This window comes from Strigops habroptila, chromosome 11 (assembly GCF_004027225.2).
Source record: "Strigops habroptila isolate Jane chromosome 11, bStrHab1.2.pri, whole genome shotgun sequence".
Taxonomy (NCBI): Eukaryota; Metazoa; Chordata; class Aves; order Psittaciformes; family Psittacidae; genus Strigops; species Strigops habroptila.
In genome coordinates this window covers 11,727,159-11,748,936 of record NC_046360.1, presented here as the reverse complement: position 1 = coordinate 11,748,936, position 21,778 = coordinate 11,727,159, and the positions used below count along the sequence as shown (strand labels likewise).

Below are 21,778 nucleotides of genomic sequence, written 5' to 3'. Positions count from 1 at the left end.
CTTCTTTCTCTGAATATAACTAAAATTAAACCAGATCATTTTATATTTTATCTATTAGGAGATTTCTGGAAAACTTAAGACAAATAACGAAGCAGTTAAGAAAGAGGGGCTCCAGGAGAAGTTATGTGATCTCCTTTCTTGAATATTTTCCTATTTATTGACAATTCCAAAATGGCTTGGCTTAAATTCCATATGTATTATAACCTACCTTATGCAATAGCTTGATAGATTTTAATTTTTTAAAGAGAGAAAATTTGTTCTTTTTTTCTTTATTTTCATGAGGAAAATGGAATTTTGTTAACTAATCTAATTTTTGAAAGCTTTCTGCAGCTACATATAACCCAACAGGGTTACAGAGTTTATAAATCTATGAAGCCTAAATAGCAATGGGTAATACTGACACAGGAAAATGGGACATAGTGTGATATAAAAGCCTGTCCTGGGAACCAAGAAGAAAGAAAACACAGATCTTTTGATAGGAAATGTTGTCTTAGGCATACATACATACATAAAACCTATGTCAGAATCCTGTACTTGAAAAAAGTTAATAGCTTTAGGTATTCTTGTTTTCAGTTAAGGAAATCCCCAGGCAAAAAAACCCAAATAAACCAACCAACCAACCCTGAGCTATTCTGGAGTTAAATGAGAAGTATATTACAGGAAAGTCTGTAAGAAAACACTATTTTATCCTTTAGAAACCCATGAGATAATTACAAAAATCTTCACGTTTAAAGTTTACAAAACAAGCAAACACTTGAAAGCTTGGAAAAACAATTCTAGACAATGTAGGCAGCCACCGTAGCTGTGCCACTGTATCATCACTCACAGAGCAACTGAAATTTTCTCTTCCATCTATGCACATCTTCATCACAAGTAATCCATAAAATAGAGATATAATCTAACTACATAGGCTCATCTTGGCAGATTGCTCACTACATGCCACATCTAAGCACAAAACTGATCTTTATAGTGATACAGAAGACTGAATCTCATTTTTAAATATTACAGAGCACAACCCAAGGATAACAGCTCTTCAGCAAAAGTGACCATACTCAGCAGAATTCCCTCCCCATTGCATGGTTTCAGCAGAGCAAAGTGTTTCTCTACTGTGAGATCCTACAGATCCACAGCTATTACACCTGGCCCTACAAACTTCTCCAGACATGGATCACAAATTAAGTATCATAGTATAAGCAGTTCAGGGCCTTGGTGATTAGGTTTGCATATCAGACAAGGTACAAACTTAATCCATATGCTCCACATATAAAAACCACAGGCAAAATAATGAGGGAAAGAAGAAGAAGCAGTTTTAGAATACTACTAACTTCAGCTTGCAACCTTCTCCATAACCATGAAGATGTCCCTATTCTCACATGCCACCAACAAACATGTGGGAACATGCTAGGACACAGCAATGTAAACCATTTCAGGATGCTCTCAGCACTGTATATTTGAAGTTTAATGCAATTTTTCATACAGCCTTAATTCAGAACTTCCAGACTAATGCACTGTTTTACTCTATCCATTTCCACTCCTCCCCATCCCCACTAATCTTTACCAGAAAGCTAATTGTCAGAAGGAAATAGAGAAAAAGTATCTCTGAGCCTCATATTATTGTGAGGAGGAAGCATGAGCAGGCATCAGACTCACTTCATCTTAATCTACTCACATTTGGATCCAAGAGACAAAGCTTTTCTAGCACAGCAATACCAAGCATTGTGATGGAGCAGAATACCAAGCCTCTTAACAAACACAGCTGCAGATGGATACCAGTCTGCTATCTCCAGCTGTTTGACTGATGCGTAACAGGGAACTCCTCGCTTTCTTCCCCTTTCCATAGTCAGACATCATCTGTGACTTGAAACATACTTACATGGAGATCTCAGTCTCCAAAAACTCACTATGGCTTAGCTTGGGAGACATTGCTCTCGTTAGTAGCTGCAGAGTAGTAGGACATTACACAGTCTGTATCCCTCTCCTTCCCACACGAACCATGTGCTCCTCTACCCTAGCTCCCAGAACATGACCTGCCTCTACCCACCACAAGCCTCATCCTCAAGTGATGATGATGTCATTGTCCATCAGCCCATCAGCTGATGGACATCAGCCTCTTTCACAGGAACACCTCATCAACACCCTGGAAGTCTCTGACTTTTTGTAAGGCTACAAAAGCTCACTTTTTGTCTGTAACTGGCATCTGCCATCACATTTTCTGTGAAATAAGACTCAGGAATATCCCCTCCCACCCAACAGACATTTTTGTTTCTCTTTTTTTATGAATTTAACAAAGCCATGTAAAAGTTTTTGCCTGGGTATTAGCCTTGTTACAGTGGGCAATATCCCCTTGCTCTGAAACATAATTTAGCATCTAAGTATGTAACATCTTTAAACATAATTTTGGAAGTTCTCAAAACACAGGTTATTCTTGTATGCCAAGTCATTAAGCCAATGCGGAATCAAGATCTTAGACCAAAGTCAGCAGGACTTTACACATGACTAAAATTGTACATGTGCCTTAGTGGGCTTCCAGATTTAATGCCTCAATATCCAAACTCATAGACAAGTACAGAATCACGCTTGTTAACAGTCAAAATAAGAACTCAAGATGACAATCTCAAGGAGGGAAGATAAACCTTGTTTTATTGGAGAAACCTTGAGTAAGTGGAAATGCAATATCCAATTAGCATTAAGAAATGTCATTCTCCTTGCTAGAGTAAAAGCAATAGCATGTACCTGAAAAAAAAACTATAAGATTCAGACGGTGGTCCTCTGGAACAGCAATAGTATTTTACTAAGCTGAGTATAAGTACCCTATAGGATTCTTTTCTTCTAATTATTTATAGACTTTACCACTTGCTTACTGCATGTTTTCTTTTTGCAACAATTCAACTATTATTTAGATAACTTAGTTGTATTTTTAACTTCAAATGCCTTGATGAAAAAAACAACAAGCCATAATGAAGAGGCAGTTGGCAACAACTGACAAATACGTTAATTTTCCTATTTAAGAAAAAGCTTTTTATTTCTAGGTCTTTTTCTGATTGCCTGGAAAACACATTTAACACTCAAACGCATCACATTTTTGATAGAATAATTCTTTAAATGTAGGGAACTAGTCCTTCTCCCTCAATATATTTGCTGGATGAGCTCTCACTGTGAGAAGATTATGATAAAATAATGCTCTTTGTGCGTGCCCACATGCATCTGTGTGTGTGTACAGCAGGTACCACAGCTTACAATTTTTATTGTAATTATGTAGCCCATTATTTCTCGCGCAACTGAGAGACAGAGAAAACAAATGCTAGCAATTTCATTTTGACACCAAACAGTAAGAGAGATGTCACAAGAGGGAACAACGCAGAGCAATAAGAACAACTGAATATAAATTCACAAAAAAGGCAGAAATTGCGACCAACAACATAGCAATGTCTCTGTGAGCACCCCAAAACACAGCAAATTTGAAATAGGAGAACCTAAAAACTGTGTACTTGGTCAGAGACCTCAGCAAAAGGAAGAACAAGAGTGCAATGAGGATATAAGGAAAGCAGACACATATTGGAGGGTAGGCCTTCTCTACAGTTGGAACCTGTGAGCTTTGTGAAGCTGGAGAAACAGAAGAAATACCAAAGAAAGTAGACTAAGTGTTTTTATTTATCTTTTGAATACTACAAAAGTACTGAAGTAATTCAACCTTTCATTCTCCAGCCCCCCAGTCTAATCTTCTTTTCATAATTCTGCTGCTGTTTTGGGCTTCTCAGTAAGATTAAATAAACAATAATTCCACCCCAAAGTTTGACAGACTGGGTCAAGGAGTTTGTTTCAGCTTAAAAAGGATATATTTTGAATACTTGCTAAAAGAACAAACCCACTCATTATCATGCTGCATAAGTAGCAGCATGTTACAATTATTCCCTTGAAGTGTTTATTTTAAAAGGACTGTAAATTCTAATCACCTTCAAGTAGAATTCACATGACTGCCAAAAAGCAAAGCCTGCATCATAGTGGCCACAATCAGATAAAAATGAAGGTGAAGGAACCATAATAAATATTCCCTGATCCCTCACTGTCAGTACAGGGATTGTCCTGTATTTTCTCCCCATGCTCCTCAGAAGACAGGATGGACAGCTAGAACTACTCATAACAAGAAAGTTCCTATCCATGGTCCATTAAATTATACATGCATTCTCCTGGGCTGGAAAGAGAATGTATGATGAGCATGTATTATTCATTTAGGAACTATTTAATTAATTCCTTATTGATGAGGATGTCTGATCCCACTTATCTCACTGAAGGGCCCTACAATGCACAACACTTTTAGAAACCCTTTTATGCAGAGCCTTTGAAGAGCTCAAACATTCTTGAAACATTGTGGGTCACCCTCCGCTGCTGGAGATTGTTCACCACACTTAAGGAGCCAGAGTGTTACTAGATAATGAGTGACAACCTGGGAAAGGCAGCTTACCATGCAGTGAAAAGAAGCTACAGATTTTCCACAACTGGTTTTTGCCTGCGTGGAGATCACATAAGAACTTTCTTAGAAAGCTGTCATTCTGTATGAGGGGCAAGATAGAACAGAAGAAGATAGCTATGGATGCAAGATAGATGATGGCACATATGGAGCTAGAGGATCAAGCTACATAAATGAAGAAGGGAACAGAAAGTAAAGCTTCTTGTGCAGGATTTCTTCTAAATAGAGGTTAACCATTTTGGCAAGCTCTACATCCTCATTTCTTCATATCAGTATATTCTATGAGCAGAATAGAAGCATCCTCTTGCTTAGTGCTAAAGAGCAACTGAGGAAAAGAGCGTAACTCTCATCCTGAAAAGATGTTTTTGAAAGATGAAAACTTGTACCTTAGATACTTAGTCCTACAGCACAAAAAATGGAAGTTTGAGGAAACCACTGGAAGTAGGGAAACAATCAAGATCAAAAAAACCCCCAGAATTTAACCCTGCTTACAGGGTAGGGTAAAGAGAAAAAGTCTAGAAAGACTGACAGTCAGTGCTGACCCAGAGGACTGTGGTCCTTCTTCAACCCTTCTGTAATTCATGTCATTGAAAGACATGCTCCATCAATGTTCTCCATCAACTATCATAAACAAGTTTGAAGGTAATGTTAAATCTGTAAGAATCTCTATCAATAGACAAATCCTCTGACATCTGTCTTGGATTGATGAAATGAATCTAAAAACATGTCAAAAGATCTCAAGCAAAAGAAGGTGCAAATTAAGGTCCTAGAATCTTCTCTGCTCTTTGAGCAGATGATTATATGGCAATGTATTATTTCGAACCATTACATTTCTTGCCTCTCCAAACAGTATTAGAGTCCTCCTTAAACCCCAAAGTAGCGTGAAGGCTCTTCCACTCTGGCCTAGATCTACAATGCAGCTCAGGATTTGGACAGGTAGATCTTTTCTTCTTGGGAGTAGAAAAGGTCTTCACCTACGATTTTTTTTTTGCAGCTGATACACCATTCTTACTAGCTGCACTGCAATGAGATATTTTAATTTACTTTCTTCTCCAAAAAGAAGAATAGTATCAATTTCATGATCAGACTATAACCTCAAAATTGAGGTTTACCTGAAACCTAAAAGAAATCAAATCCAATCCGTCTAGCTCCTACTAACACCTTGAAGCCAGAAGTCCACATTAGGAACTAGTGTCATCAAGGATTAATTAATTAAATTGTTTGTTTCCTTAGCCTTAATTTCAAAATAATTCAATGATCTGTATTTAATACTCACTGTGCAGCTATTACGAAGGGCTTCAAATTTACGCTGGATTTCATCTCTATGTGCCTAAAGGAGGTAAGAAGTTAATCATCAATTTTTCATACATTAGAATGTGAATCCAACAGCTGTTGCTAAACAAACTGAAGAACAATCTATCAGCAAGCAAAGTTTGGAAGGCAGATGCTGCAGGCTATGAAAGCACTCTGTAGTGGCAAAAGCAAAAGTCACATCCTGCTTAAGATACACTTGTGGACCCAATTCCAATCCACTTCAGAAAAATGTACAAACTCAAGAACTGAATTATTAAAAGGTTTCAACTGAAATGGTCACCAGAAGACATGTCAATTCCATGCCAAGTTTGTACATTCTTGACATTTCAATTTGAGTTGGTTTTACTTCCATATCCAGATTGGTTATTTCATATAAAACAAATGCTGAATGCAATTTAATGCTTGAAAAGAAAATTATCATGAAGTATTATGCAAGCTATCCCAAACAGCTCTGCCAATCTCCCTGAATCCTACCAGAAAGTACCATTTCATCCTGAGCCTCTCTAAAAAGCAGTGATGAAACATAATAATCAATTTTTGGAAGATAGCACCCGGAGTATGGACAAGTGCAAACACTCATTTTAAAGAATGCAGCATTGCCATGCACCATTTTACCTCCTAATTGACAAGCAAAGCATGACAAAGCAAAAGTTCTTGTTTCAGCCTCCTGGCCTCTCTCAAAATTCATCAAACTGATTTAACAAGTGCCTAATGGCATATGCTATTGGAAAACTTAACAAACGAAAGGTTAGCACAATAGCACATCCAGCCACCTTTCTTCATTTAGAACATTTTCCTTAGAGCCAAGAGACTAAACAGGAAAACCCATTCAGCAGAAGTCAGACATGAAAGCTGAAAAGCTATCTTACCACAAGAGGAAATGTGAAAAATAAGACTAGTACATTAAAAAATCCATAATAGAAATACTCCCAAGCCCACCAAACTGGACTATCTTACAGCAGCTGGTCCAAAAGCACTACCATTTTGCCAAATAACTGAGTGAACATAGGACATAAATATTCAGCTGTTTCCCTGGTGGTGTAGGGTAAAGATATCAAGCACATTGCCATCCCATTGGCAGTGATATTAGTTGTTTTGTAAAGCTTCCAGCTGGGAGGGGACCACCTCAGTTTTGAGCAAAAAAGAAACTGATGCCATGTTCTATTCAGTTCTTCTCATGCCTTGATGGTGTTGCTGTACTTTCCCAGCATGTACCCACTTTAGAACAACTTGGAGTGAACGATTCTCCCACTTGTGTACCCAAAGCATCACCATAACACAAGCACCTATCTCGGCTGAGCACCATTCCTTCCAAAAAATAGCAATGGCAGCAATATTCTGAACAGTTCTTTGGTCAAATGCCACTGGAGCAAGAGAATGCACATTTTCAACACTTTAAAACAGCCGGATTTGAAGGTCATTAAAGACTGCTGCTCAATGGGGGTTAGCTGGTAGCAGGTCATCTACCTCTCTGCTCTCTCCCCTCACAGCCCCAGGAGTCTTTTATGAAGGAAACATTTCTTTGACTCAAGCAGTTTGAAAGCATCTGTTTGCCCTCAAGAGGCAGCAACCAGCAGCATATAATTTAGAACTGCATTTGCAGGGGGGTAAAAGGAGAAGGGAGAGGTAGAAATTGAGCTTTTTTTTTCCTTTATATCATTCACACACCTCACCAGAGACTGCAGACACACATGACAACTTGTAATGAAATAAGCATTGGAATAAAATTATGTTCTAACAACACTATTTTCCTAGGAATTTGTTTGATCCTCCCCAAATAAGTACACTCAAAGCAGGGTGATAGAAAAACACAACATTAATACCTTTATGATCATCAGGTAGTTTCAAACTCATGAGATATTATTTAAGCAAGTAAATCACAGAGTAAACCTCCTAACAATTTCATATGCAACTTTCACCTCATCACAAAAACAGTAACACTCTTACGAACAGTTTTGACATCAATGAACCACTATTAGGAAGCATTCATGTGGTTAAAGATAGTAAGACAGACAAAATCTGACATTTTAGCCATTCCTGCTCCTATCAACACAAGGCACAATCCATACCCTGTTCTGAAAATTAAAAATTAAATAGTATAACTTCTTTTTAACCCCTTTATGAAACATGCAACCTATGTAATTCTGATCTGTATATATAGCTCATAATAGAGATTTTAGGGCTCACCGTGAGAGCTTGAATCTCTTCCTCTGCCTCAGCTGTGGTCTCCTCTAGCTCAGTTTTGGCCTCACGGAGCTGGTTCTCCAGGGCTGTCCGTGCAGCCTGCAGCCCAGTGATTTGAGATTCCCGCTCCTGGAGCGTCAGCTGCAGTTCTGTCAACTGCCTTTTGAGTTCCAGCTTTTGCTCTTCATGCTCTAGGCTAACCTGAAGAAAAAAAAAGTAGCATCCAAATATAAAATATAGGCAACGCAATCTCATTTCAGACCTCACTTTAAGCCATTGCCATGTCTATCCCAAAAATCACATCGTGACAGACTGGTTAAGTCAAGAACGCAGCTTTGTCTACCTAGAAACTACCGGTTTGCTTTGAAAAGGTTAAAAGCGACCTGGCATTTTGAAACAACAACAAGGGCAGAAGAATATTTCCAGCTGTGACTCAAATACCACATTCCAAACACTGATATAAAAAGCATAAATGTTGAAGTAGTTTGTGATGAATTTTCTTCACTGAAATTGAGACTCTTTAAGAACCTTTATTTGAGAATCTTTAGGCATAAACATCAATACTTATCTTTACATGTATGTAAACATTAGATACATTTTGCAACTGACTTTCATATTTCATTTTCCTTTCAGATTATTTTTAAAGAAACCAACCAGACCATCTGGCTCTGGGTTTATTTGAATGGCTTCAGCTGAAGGTTTTCTTGAGGCATACTCAGGGATAAACATGTCATTTCCAGAAATGAATAAGAAATGAACAAGCAACAGAACAGATCTCAGTGCTCAAAATCGATTCCAAACCATAGCACCTTCTTCGGGCTGTCTGCTATCCCAAGTGAATCTGTCTGTTATGCTGTAGATGTGTGACAAGCCTGCCAGAAATCTCACACTGGTCCAAACCAACTTCTGGTCAAACAAGGACATGTGTTGGTTGTCCAACCCTCTTAGCTAAAGGCAAGATTTCAGTCTCAGCTGAAAATTACTGGACCTAGACTGGAGAAGGTAAAAGAAGATTTGAAGTGGAACCAAACTAGTTGATACAAACCTAAAACTGAAGCACAGCTCACAAATCTCTAAAAAAATCATATTTTCATATTAGTGTTAGGTTTCCTTTCCAGAAAACTTCTGAAAAATGTGTGTGAATCAACAGGTCTACTGTTTTCTTATAGCAATTCTGTTGTGTCTTTTGCTTTCTGTTCTGTAGATTCTAAGGCTATGGTTATGCTGGTCATTGCACATAGATTTTTCCATTTACCCCATAACCACTCTTGCTGAACAACTTTATAAGGATATTGTAGAGCAAAACATAAGTACGGTTCTGAGAAAACAAGATGATCTAAAGGCTCAGATTTTGTTACATCTAAGAATAACAAATCCTTTCTACTTACTTTTATCTCTTTCTAATGAGCCATTTTACAATTACGGGTTTAATTACACCTTAAAATACCATTTTTTATGACATGCAGAACTAAAACAACTTAATTCTAGTTCTCACTATGATGCTCAAAATGGGGTGCATTCAAGTAAGTTTGTTTGGAAGGGTTAAAGCCAAGTTTTCACCTCTCGCAGCCTTGTCTCTAACTCCAGCAGGCGGTTCTTGTCAGTGTGATCCTGGTGACTCATCTTCTCCAATTGTTCCTCTAGTTTTCGATTCTGGGCCTCTAACTTTCCAGCCTGTGTTTCCAAGTAGAACTTCTGCTGCCTAAGCTCTGAAATCATCTCCTCTTGGGCTTTCCTGATAGGAGAAAAGCACAAGTGAGAAACCCAAAATGTCCTTAACATTTATCCTTTCGCTGGGGTGAAGTAAGGAAGCATATACTACAAGTTTTCTATAAAGTGGAATAGTTAAGTTTATAGGTTAAATTTTACATCCCAACTAAAAAAAAAAAAAAAAAAAAAAGGAAGAAATATTAAAGGCAACTGTTTATTCCTGTCTGCAAGAAATCCAGGTACCAGCGTATTCATCACTCTATCCCCAGAGCCATGTCTGAAAGTTGCACAGAAAAATTAATGTGGCACAGAGCAATCTGCAACAATATTGAAGTTACAGTTCAGATTTCACCAATTCCTTGTTACATGTCTTTCTGTACAGGAAAAATAGATGCAAAGAGTAATTGCTTTCACACAATGTATTTCCTTGAGGTAAGAGAACCTCTATGGTTCAGGGGCTGGGGAGAGGGTAGTGTGTTGTAGGTTGTTCTGTTGGGGTATTTTTTAAGTTGCAATGGACCTAGAACTTGACCAACATTAAAGTGAAGTTTTGTTGTCTCTGATCAAAGTCTTAGTCTACAGAGCAAACAAAAATAATTGCTTGTGCTCATAAGAACTTTGAGATCTGGCAATGATTAATTACTACCTTAAGAACTTGAAATGGATATCCTCATAAAAACATTTTAAAAAGAAAAAACAAGAAGGAAACAAAGGACTTTCTTCATTATTTACAATTCCTAGAATCATTTTATCAAGCATTGGAAAGTTCTGCCCATATGCTTTCTACTTAGAAGTCTCACAAAGCTCTACATATATTAATGAATTCGTATTTTAAGAAGTTCACTGTGAGATAAGCTGTTATTAATCCTATCCCAGAGAAATTATGTGGGTTGCCCAGGATCAAATAGGAAGACTTAACAAAACTAATAATAGAACTTCAGTTTTCTGACTCACGTTTCTGAGCATCACATGAAAACCACCCTTTCACCCTTCTCTGTTTTTAATTCACCTCTACAGGTTATTGCCAGCCAGAGCTGCCAAATAGCGTTATTTCACTTCCTGCTGTTTACTGGGCTATCTTCTCAAGAACCTGATAATTATCAGTTTCCTCAGATCCTGATGGAACAATAGAAAGCAGAGTTCCCCTCTCCTCCGAAGGGTTTAATCTTTAGTTCTCCTTTTCAAACATGCTCAGATTAGCTGTAGCTTTTGTGGATTACAGGCCAACAACAGATTTATACATATTCTCCACCACAATTCACAAAATAAGCACAAATTCATTAGCTATCTGCATGCATAATAGAGCAATTTTCTCTTAAAATGTTGTTATTTCTGTACTATCTTCCACCAATCCTGCAAAATTACATTCCTTGACAATATGTCTTCTCAATATTCTATTCTAAGCCATATGTTAAAATGTTATGGGGTTTTTTTCGTTGCTTTCTATGGATCTTCAGCCAGGAGCCCTGCTCTCAGAGGATGCATCTACCTCAGCTAAGTTCTTATACACAGTTCAGCACCAATGACTGTGACACTAGACCTTGCGTATGCTTCCCAGGTACATGTTGAGACAACACTTCTATTTTATTTCGGACTGAAGTTACGGCTTTTGCTGGCTCAACAAACTTTCTGGGTGATTAACTGGAGGTCATCTGGAGCATAAAGCAACACAATTACATTTCTCTGTTATTTCTGTGAATATTTTTGGCTGCTCAGGCTTTGGCTGCTCATAACTTGCCAGACAGTTGAAATACAACAAAAATTGGAGCCATTACATATCTGGAGGCATAATCACCACGGGAAAGGAAAAAAACTGAAGCAACGCTCTGCCAAAATACATCCTTGCTTGGTTCTATTCAATATTATAGATGAATCTATCCAAGCATTTCCCACAGAGACACTACCTGACATTCCAGCAGCTGATGGACACTGCAAACCTTTCTGCAGGCAGCCAAAGCTGATGAATCTCTTAACTCCATAAAAGCATATACTACTTTAGCCTGCTTTGCAAGACACATCAATTAATCCATGCTGTTTCCTATACTTGAAATAGAATGCCTTCAAGCCATTTATGAAGTCAAAACATCATTAAAAGGACAAGAAACCTCAGCTGAAGTCCAAAGCAAAATAAAGTTCAGGCAGACAAAAAGATTGACACAGAAGATTTCCTCTGTGTTTAATAAATGAGAATTCACAAGAACAATTGTTGATTACACAGTGATTCAACATGACAGATGATTTTGACCAGTATTATACCCCAAAACCACTGAACTGGCTATTACACCAGACACTGATAAGAACTAAAAAGAGGCTGAAGCTGAGAAGGAAATAGAGAGACAAGCAAGTACTATCTGGGCTTGGAAGAGAACAAAATTAATTGAAGCAGTGTTCTGAAGCTGAAGCTGGGGTATCTACATCACATTACTTCTGCCCATTTCAGTAACAAAACATCTCACTCTTGCAATCAGCAATTAAAAAACATGCAAAACACTCTTGCTTAAAAATCTAGTTTTTTTACTCATCTTCTCACCCATCAGGGCAGGATGGAATGTTTGTGAAAGGTGTTTAATGTTTTCAGTTTAAACATCATGTAACTGTCACAGGAACCAAGAAAGCAAATCTAAATCTATTAGCAATATGTATGTTTAAAAGAGGAATATATGCTTCTCCAAAGGTATTTTAGACATTAAAATTATTAGTATTCATTTAACATGCTTGGTAAACCTGCACGAAGCATCAGCCTTAGGGAAGGCTCCAAAGTAAACATTAAAATACAAACCAATTTTCCTAGTCATGTTTGAGGAAACACAAAATACGCAGTGAACAACAACTACTGGAATAACAAGTGTATTTTTGCATCACTGAAAACCAAGCAGGGAGCGTAGCAAATCCTGCAAAAAAGAACCACTTTTACATTAAGTATCACAGAATCATTTATGTTGGAAAAGACCTTTAAGATCATCTTGCTGAGATCTGCTCAGTAGTGCCCAGTATGATTGCAGTTGCTATACTTACATGTTCCTCTGGGTAAAGAGGCTGCTATTTGCTGCCAGTTTATTGGCCTCAGACAGTTCCACTATTCTCTGCTCCAGTGACCGAATCTTTGAATCCATTGCATTAATCATCTGAAACAGAGCAATGTGCCTTTGAGACTGCCCAACACAAGGGATTAATAAAAACAATGTTTAAAAGAAGTCTGAACTTTTTCCAGAAACAGAAAGAAGAAAAAGAAAACCAATCAAATGACCAAAAGAGCATCAGAGGTGCAATTACTGGAGCTACGTACAACTGCTTTCTAGTGCTTTAATATTAGGAGAAAGCAACCATTCTATTATCAAGGCACAAAATGGTCGCTACACAGCAAGTCACATGGCTGCTTTGAAGAAAATATTCTTGAACATACCTTGAATTAAAAAAATATGTCTTTTAAAATGAATATTAATCAGTGGATTTCCTTCAAAATGGCTCAGCAGCACTACAAAACCTCAAACAAGATTATCTTGCCTGAAATCAGAGCCTTAGAAAGCTACTCTTAAAACGCTTTGATTTCCAATTCAACTACACATACCGCCTTCTGTTCAGCCAGGACTTTACATTTCTCACGTGCTTCTTCTTCATGTCTTCTGAGCATATTCTCAAGTGCTTCCTTATCTGCAAGATCTTTCTTCATCTGATTTTCCAACACCTAAATGAAGACATTTCTTTTGTCTAAATTATATCCGTTTCACTGGGCAAAGGGCAAGCAGAAAGAAAATCATCAAGATAGACAGGCTTTTTTTAAAGCAACTGATCGTATCTCAAGCAAAATTAAAGCCAAGATGCAACTGCATGAAATCCACAGAGAAGCAAACTCCAAAAAAGTGCACTCCCTCAGTTATCTCTGAAGACTGAATTTAATGATGGAATTATTATGAAGATGTGAAGATACTGTAGATGTTTTTTAATTATTATTTTAAGTCATATAAACTGTGTTCAAGAAATATTCCAGACTAACGCAAAAGAAAACAGAACAACTCTATACCCTACTATGTATAGTAGAGGAAGTAAGGAAGTGCACGTTCTTTGGCCATCCTACCAACATGGCTGAGAAGTAATTTGTAGGTTCTGTAAGTACACATGAGAAGGCAACTGAGACCCCCTGAATTGTTCAAGTTGGAGAAACCAAAAGAAACACTAAAGTAACAGACTTTTTTTTGTGGCACAAATACCTGTGATTAGGAACAGGACTAAAGTAACCATTATATTCTTCTGAAAATGCATGTTACGTGTGTATGTGCAGAGCTTTAAATCAGTTGTTAAACTGAAGGCCATTTCCTTCAAGGACAAAGGCATAAAGTCTGGACACCATGGCATATTTTTTACTCTTCCAGTTACAAACATCCCATGTCCTCTTTCATCCCTTTCAACCTCTTTCACTTGGCTTCCTGATTCCTCCTGTATCATATGTCCCTGTAATACACTGGCTCTGTCTTTTAATTCTTTTTCCAATCCCTTTTCTGGTTTTTATGGAAAACTTCTGCTTTCCAACATCTACCTCTTATCTTTCTGTTTTCTATCACTCTCCTCTCTTTACTGATTACCACATGCTCTGGTCTGCCAGGAAACCTTCTTTCTTCTCTTTTTTTTTTTTCCCTTTCCTTCATATTTCTCCCATAGAAATTTCTTCTCTCCTGTAAATACTACATCCTCTCACATTTAAGCTGAAATGTAGAATTAAAGTCCTAGGTAAATGTACTAGATAAAGATTGCTGAAAACAGATAATGCTTAGTAGAAACAAAGATTCTTACAAAATGCATTTAACTGGCTGACATACTGCAGGTTCTTTAGAAAAATCCTTAGCCAGTGCATACACTCCTATTTCCCAGTTTGTTTCTCCTAATTTTAGGGGGTGTCTATGATTCTATTTCTGTTTGTTAAAGTCTTATGCTACCCTGGAAAAGACAAAAACAAAGTGGGTGGCTTCTGTGGCTTCTTGGCAGATGTTACAGTTCCAAGAAAATGGAATTTCAGATATGCTCTACTATTTGCTGAATTTAAACCTTGCAGGTAGGCTGTGTGGATACTCGTAGAAAATTATCAGCAGGAACCGAAAGCTTTTTCGGTATTTGAAATCCAATAGCATTAGGTAAGTATTATATAGTCAGCAATAGTCAAGTTACAATCAAAAACTGCCTTCCTATAGCTCTGACTTCAAATGCCATCTGTCTTAATGCAGTGCTAAAGACAGATAAGGTACAGTGGCATGGACTAGAAAAAAAAACTTACTCAGATTCCATTAAGCTCTGAACATTTCAATAGCGGTAAGCAAGAAGGCAGAAGCATAAGCATAAAGCATAGACATAAGCATAAGACAAAGCAATCAGAGCCTAGAGGCAACTGTTTTTCCCTGAACTCATTCTACCCACAGAAGCTTGTAGGAAGATAAGAAGATATTTTTACTTTGAGTTTTTCCTCATAGAATTGTTCCTTCTGTTTCAGCTGCAACTCCAGATGTTGTGCTGCTATCTGAGCCTCACGATGTTTTTCTTCCAGCTCCTAAAAGCAGCAGAGATTCATATTCAGACACAAAGAAATAGTAGGTGCTAGGTGTACGTGTTACACAGGTATCAAACATTAATTCATTCTCTTTTTTAAGGCTTCACACTCCAAAAATCCCAAGACCAGGGCTGCTGTAGTAAAAAAACAGAGAGCGCTGCAGTTTTAAGCTTTGCATCTTGCTGCTGACCCACCTACAGTACAGCAGGTACACTGCTAAAGACAAACATTTCTACCTCCATGGTAAGCATCTTCATTTCTCAATAAAATATTCCCAAAGATGGGCCAAGGACATTTTGTGAAAACATGCAGTTATAAACACTTTATAGCTGCAGCGGCAATCACAGGAAGTTCAGATCTATTTTTAACAAGGTCTCTCACTTGTTTTGTCACAGAAGACCTCAATAATGGGGCACTGCTGTCTGTGCTTTTCATTCTACATTCATAGAGTGGGAATAGTATTTACTTTGCTATATGCCTCAGACAAATGTTGTCAGAATAACTATTTATAAATTGCTTGGAAAATGAAAAGTGCAGAATGCAATATGTATGGTAGAACATATCAGAATGGTTTTAACCTCTTCACATCAGTTAGTTTGCGCCATGCATCACAAAGACTCAAATGATTTTGTATCTCAGAAGTTAGCTACTTCTGCTGCCTGACTGTATTATTCAGAATATATCTATAATCACCTTTCAACAGGACACCTCACAAAAGTTGAGCTTAGAACTTTCTGCTCATTCATCATCCTATTTGTCATTCCAACAGTTTCCTTAAAACCAAGAGGCCGATCCAGGTCTGTCTTTCACTACCGCTGGGTTGATTCTTGCATAGACCAGTTCAGGTTTGGGGATGCATCCCTCCTGTCTGCCTTCGTTACTGCATAGCACAGGAAAATTTCCTGATACTTCTACTTTAGCTCTTTTCATATTCTCTTTTCTGATCTTCCTCATCTTGAAAACATACAAAGACTTTTTTGATCCACTAACTGCAATAGACCTCTTTTTCCAGAAGTGAGAATCAAAGATGAGGTTCACTAAAAGTAGGTCATCTACAGTGCCTGGTACCCAACACTTCTGCAAGGAATGGAGATGGCTGCTTTTTGCAATTGAAATATGTCTCCCAGCAACAAGAGGGACAACTCACCTCCCCCAGAAGCCCACACGTTTCAGGTCCTGGCAGAGAATCAGACAACCAGATCAGCAGCAGCTTCAAAGCTACCAGCATCAGACTGCTCATATTGTAGCAGAAGCTTCACCAATTTCTTCAGTGGCACTTAGCAGCCACTGTGGGTTTAAAAAGGTAATCTCTTACCATTCCAGTTAGCACTTACTACTCTCAATGTAGCACTAGCTTTGTTATTAGCACCATAACAACTGTCTACACTTTTTAGCAGTAGTAAGTATCTTCTCTAACTTGTTTCTCACTTGTTACGAAATTCTCTACAGGCGGATCAGCAGGTACTTCTCGGGTACTGCTATATGAGCGTGCATGAAACCAACGCCTTTATTCAACAATTTCTACCTTATTCTATGCAAGTCTGTATCTTCACCTCCCTTCCTTCCTTTCTGTACCTTCCATACCAGGAAAAATCAAAAGTATTTGAAGAGATCAACTTGAGGGAACGAACAGGGTAGAAAAGAAAACAAAAAGAAAACTATTACCCTGTGCTCCCAGAGCAGAGCTGCAAGGGACTACAAAGCACTCTGTAGGATTATTTCTTCCAACGCCTATTTGACTTTCTTATAAAATACTTTTGTGTGTCTCCAACATTCTGTCAGAACTCCATGGAAACTATCTATAAGAAGAGCTAAACATATCCCCCAGTGTAAAACAATTAGTTGATATTTCTGCCTTCCCTTCCAGTTTTTCCTCCACAGAGAACGTAACCACAACCAAGGAACAATCCCCAAATATACACAAGAGGCTTACGAAACAATTCAAAGTTTTACACTATTTCTAAACATAAAGTTGGCTCTGTGCCCAGTAAAACCAGTCTCCCACTTACCATGCACTCATGTTATCAAAACAATTTGAAAGAAATACCACTACTAAGGAACTGATTCTACCTTTTCTTGAGAGCACTCAGGCATTCTGATGGTAAAGTCCACATATGCAGCTATTACCCAGAACAAGTATGGGTCATCTGCTGGCTCCAAATATGATTATTTATATAAGTTTTTATATTTATCTATGTCTCTCTCTATATATACGTACATAGATATATATTGTATTTTGGCTTCCCTCAGGTGTGTCTACGCTCAGGATTGCTACCAATAAAATCTAATCTTTTTTAACTTGTCATGTTGGCAACACAAAAAAGAGCTCATGAGAAACAAAATATTAATTTAATTATTCCATTATAAAATTATACTTCCTGTCCCAGGGAAGTAAAAGTATTCAAAACACCCTCTGCTTGGTTCACTGTAGACTGACAAACCAACTCGCTCTAAAGATTTAATACGTTTAACAAGAAGAGAAACAAGAAATTGCCAACAGAGAAGGTATGTGGGTGAAAATGGATTCCTGACAAATATTATCACTGGAGACGAACAGTTTAGATGACTAATTTCTCTCTGCTTCAAAATGTAAGCATTTCCAGTAGATCTGATCTCTAAATTCCTTTGCAATTTGGTTTAAAAGCTAGATAATCAACATTTTTATTGGTGCAGCATCCTGTCCTGAGAATGTTTTACTTCTGAAACAATCATTAGGTAATTTATTTAAATAGGACTACGTTGACATAAAAGTGCTCCCACTGAGAAAACTAGAAGTTTCGAGTAGTATTAGGACTACAGGTACAGGACTGAGTTTGTAACTAAAGGTGCAAATATAATTTCAGTGCTGAAGCTTTCTCCGGTATGACTGGTACAAGAAACAAATCCTTTCATTCAACGATTTCCATGTTATTCAGTGCAATTCTGTCTTCTGTTCCTTTCCTACCCCTTTCTTACAAACTCTTACCCTTCATCTTTCATTTTCACCTCTGCTCACCAGAATTTTTTCTGCCATCTGCTGAATCTGTTGAGATTTAGTTTGAATATCTTCCTTGAGACGGTTTTCTCTTCGTTCCACGGTCTCTAATCTCTTCACTTGATTCTCCAGAGAATGGCGCCGTTCCTGTAGAGCGATTATTAACTGCATTTAGACTAACCAACCCTGCATTACCACAAAGCAGTGAGTAGGTTCTAGAAGTCAGCTGAAGCAGTCAATATATGGTTGTCTTTTAGGTTTGAAATGCTCATCATGCCTCAAATCCCTTAGGTTAACCACACCTTTATTGACTCCTCGCTGCAAATAAAAAGCCTCTCAGTTTTCTTCAAAGAAATACAAGCTTTTTAATTAAAACTGGATTAATGTCTAACATCACTTTTGCATGAATAGTTACTACAGGAATACAGAAGGTTTACAGTCCTCCAGATGAGGGTTCCTAAACTGAGGCACACCCTAATAGCTACTTTACTCTAGATAGACATTCTGCACTCACCTCCGCTTCAAGCAATTTCTTCTTCATGCTTTCATTCGAATCTTCCCGATTCTGCAGTTTCTCTAACTCCTTCTCAGCTCTCTCCTTTGCTTGGCGGATATTCTGAAGAAGTTCAGTTGCCTCTGAGCTGGCTTTCACAGCCTAAAGGTTCAAAGGGAGGTGGAGAAGGTATTATAAGAAAAACATACACACAAAAACTTGCCTGTGAAAAGCTCCTAACCTTGAGGTGGTCAACATTCTGAACAAAACTGCTACAGAACTTTGGCCTAGCAGCCTAAAATTAAGACAACCTATAAATGCATGTAGCAATCCAAACTCTAACTTCTGTTACATAATTCTTTTCTGTTTCACAAAAAAACCCCTGAAAATCCGAGAGATCTACATGTTTGTCTTGCTGTACTGCAAGTTTCTAATTGTCTCTTTATACTGAAAGTAAAGTCTACCCCCAAATTCAGTGGAAGTTCTTGGGAATAACTCACAAAATACTCTTACTAAAACACTAGGAGAATAACCTGTTTGCCTTAGGTAGAATTAATGAAAGGAGGAAAGGAGAAGGGGATTAAAATATGACTGTTTTGAAATATTAGAAGCAATGTTTCTACATAGTTTTGGCCTCATATTCATATTCTAGATCACTAAACCTTGAAAAGCCCTCTCTCACCAGGTGCCAAGTTTGAAAAGTTCAGTGAATTATTATGATTATTATTTCTTTTCTGCTGAAATATCCCAAGAAGAGAAGTTCCCCTACTATTCATACAGTGCCACCTTAAGTGACAGACTGACCACAACTGCAAGCATCAGATAGTGGGTACTTCCTTCAGCTTACATTGATAAGGGATTTTAATTCTGTTGGGAATCCTTATCATTCACCATTTTTACTGTGAATAACTGAATGGAAGGTGATTTTGCAATTAAAGCAGTATACTGAGAGACTAAACCAAGTCCAACATATATTTTACTAGTGAGCTAAAAACATATGAACCCTCTTTTCAGAAGCCAGGGACCAGTCTTTGCATACAGCATACCCAAACTGGCCTTTTAAATTAGAATTTCTCTACACTACTCTAGTTCTGACTCAGCTTCATGTTGACATGTCTCAAGAGCCAAAAGCATACTGAAAACACCGATGCTTTCAGATACCAGTTCCCACCCCCTTTTCCTTAACATCCCCCATGCTATGACTAATTCTATTTTTGAGGATAAAACAAAGTGGATCCCTCCTCTGCATTAAGGTTTCACTGGAAAATCTTGTGGAAAAATGCACTTTCACCAACCAGACATTACCTTTGTCAGCTTTTCCTGTAGCTCCTGGATTTTGGCCTGCTGCTCTGTATTGATCTACAGTTCAATAAAAAGATGGGGGAAAAGAGTGTCATAAATCCAAAAAGGAAAACATGCTCTCTACTTATGATACCATATTTATTTTAATTCACTTCCCAAAAATGTTTTGTTTCTCCCTATAAATTCCAACACATCAAAATGCTACTTGGCAAGTCTATTCCCATTTTACTAACTTCTGGCTGATCCTGTATTGCGGTCACCAAGTAGACTGTTCAGTGTAAGAACACTCAGAATTCTTTTTATTTTTCATTTGTTATTCTTTATTTATAAAGAAAACCCTTATGTATCACTAACCTAACTGCAAACTCAGACTACACTAGTCTGAGTCTGAACACAATCCACTAAGAACAGGATATCAAGACACAGCTTTACATCAAATCAGAACAGTGATTTTATTTATCTTCACATCAAGAAGATAAATAAAATAAAATAAAAGTAAAAAATAAAATAATGTAAAAAATAAAATAAAATAAAATAAAATAAAATAAAATAAAATAAAATAAAACGAAACAAAACCAAAACAAAACATGAGGGGGATGTGAGGCTGTGAATGGCACTGACTAGCCTAAGACACTCTTGGTTTCTATGCATTAAAATATGAAAGACCCAGGAAGCAAATTCCAGGACACTGAAGTAACATACCTTCTCCAATTTGGAATACAACTCTCCTGCTTCATTTTTTCCTTGATCTTTAACCTGTAACTTAAGCATAAAACATATGAGAGTCTCAGGAAAGGTTGTCGTATGCTGGCCTCCTATGCAATCATCACCTCATGCAATTTAAACACAAGCAGTTACACAAGGTGTAAATGACATTATTTCAAGGCTACAATAGAAAGACATTTTGTATTAGTTGTAGAAACCACTTGATCTTTGGAGGGGACACACACCCCGCCATGAAGCCTCAACTACCTTTTGCAGTTTGTTGTGACATTCTGTAGCTTTACGTTTGAATTCTTCAGCTGCCAGTCGGGACTCTCTTAACTCCGATTCGTAAAGATCACTACGTCTGCGAGCTGAAATAAGGTCCTCCTCTAATTGATTCATCATCAACCTCATTTCTTCTACTTGAGCTTGATATTCCTGCAGTTGTTGTGGAAGTGAAGGAAAAGGTATTATATTTTAGAGGCAATAAGGGAAATACTTGAGGCAGCAGATCCCAGAATACTGATTGCAGGCAAGAGGCACATTTTAGAACATGTGGAAGAAAAGTAAAGTACAAAATAAAACAATAAGAGCTAAATAAAACAACATATCCGTTGTATTCTGGTTTGAGTTGTGCCATTTTTAAGTCATTATCCCATACTGTCAAAACACTGACTTTTTGAGAGTGGCTGCACTGCAGAAACACATGCATACATCTACATACAAATGATGAAAATTACTTACATTTCTAATTTCTGAAACAGAAATGTGCCTTTGAGTTGAAGTTTCTACTAAATGCTCAGGTGCTCCCTCAAGATATATTTTCTCAGGCTGATAACATGACAATTGCCACAGATCTGCACAGCTTGGGTAAAAGGGAAGGAGAAGCAGAGGGGTAGCACACTGTGGCTTCTAACCTTCAGTTATTTTCTCTTGATAGAGTTAAAAAGGATCATATTGCTCTGGATGGGAGACAACCTAAAATTAACCAGTAACCTAGAAAAACTGTCTAAAATTCACATTGCCCATAGAAGATATTTGCTTATACAGGCAAAAATGATGGTTCCCCATGCAGGACGCTACGAGAGAGGG

General features: G+C 37.7%; 1 protein-coding gene across 12 annotated transcripts in view; it reads right to left on the bottom strand.

The window, feature by feature from the left end:
• Positions 1–21,778, bottom strand: part of CIT (citron rho-interacting serine/threonine kinase) — a 74,955-nt gene that overhangs the window by 23,365 nt on the left and 29,812 nt on the right. For 7 of the 12 annotated variants that reach the window (XM_030501541.1, XM_030501540.1, XM_030501543.1 and 4 more), the window contains 11 exons: positions 20,954–21,124; positions 20,684–20,743; positions 19,985–20,038; positions 18,701–18,841; positions 18,208–18,333; positions 15,117–15,212; positions 13,245–13,361; positions 12,692–12,801; positions 9,527–9,701; positions 7,970–8,167; positions 5,745–5,798 (listed from right to left, as the gene is read on the bottom strand). In XM_030501541.1, coding sequence (XP_030357401.1) covers positions 5,745–5,798; positions 7,970–8,167; positions 9,527–9,701; positions 12,692–12,801; positions 13,245–13,361; positions 15,117–15,212; positions 18,208–18,333; positions 18,701–18,841; positions 19,985–20,038; positions 20,684–20,743; positions 20,954–21,124 — 1,302 coding nt within the window. The remainder of the gene's footprint in view (positions 1–5,744; positions 5,799–7,969; positions 8,168–9,526; positions 9,702–12,691; positions 12,802–13,244; positions 13,362–15,116; positions 15,213–18,207; positions 18,334–18,700; positions 18,842–19,984; positions 20,039–20,683; positions 20,744–20,953; positions 21,125–21,778) is intronic. The other 5 variants (XM_030501542.1, XM_030501546.1, XM_030501547.1 and 2 more) reach the window with 2 other exon arrangements.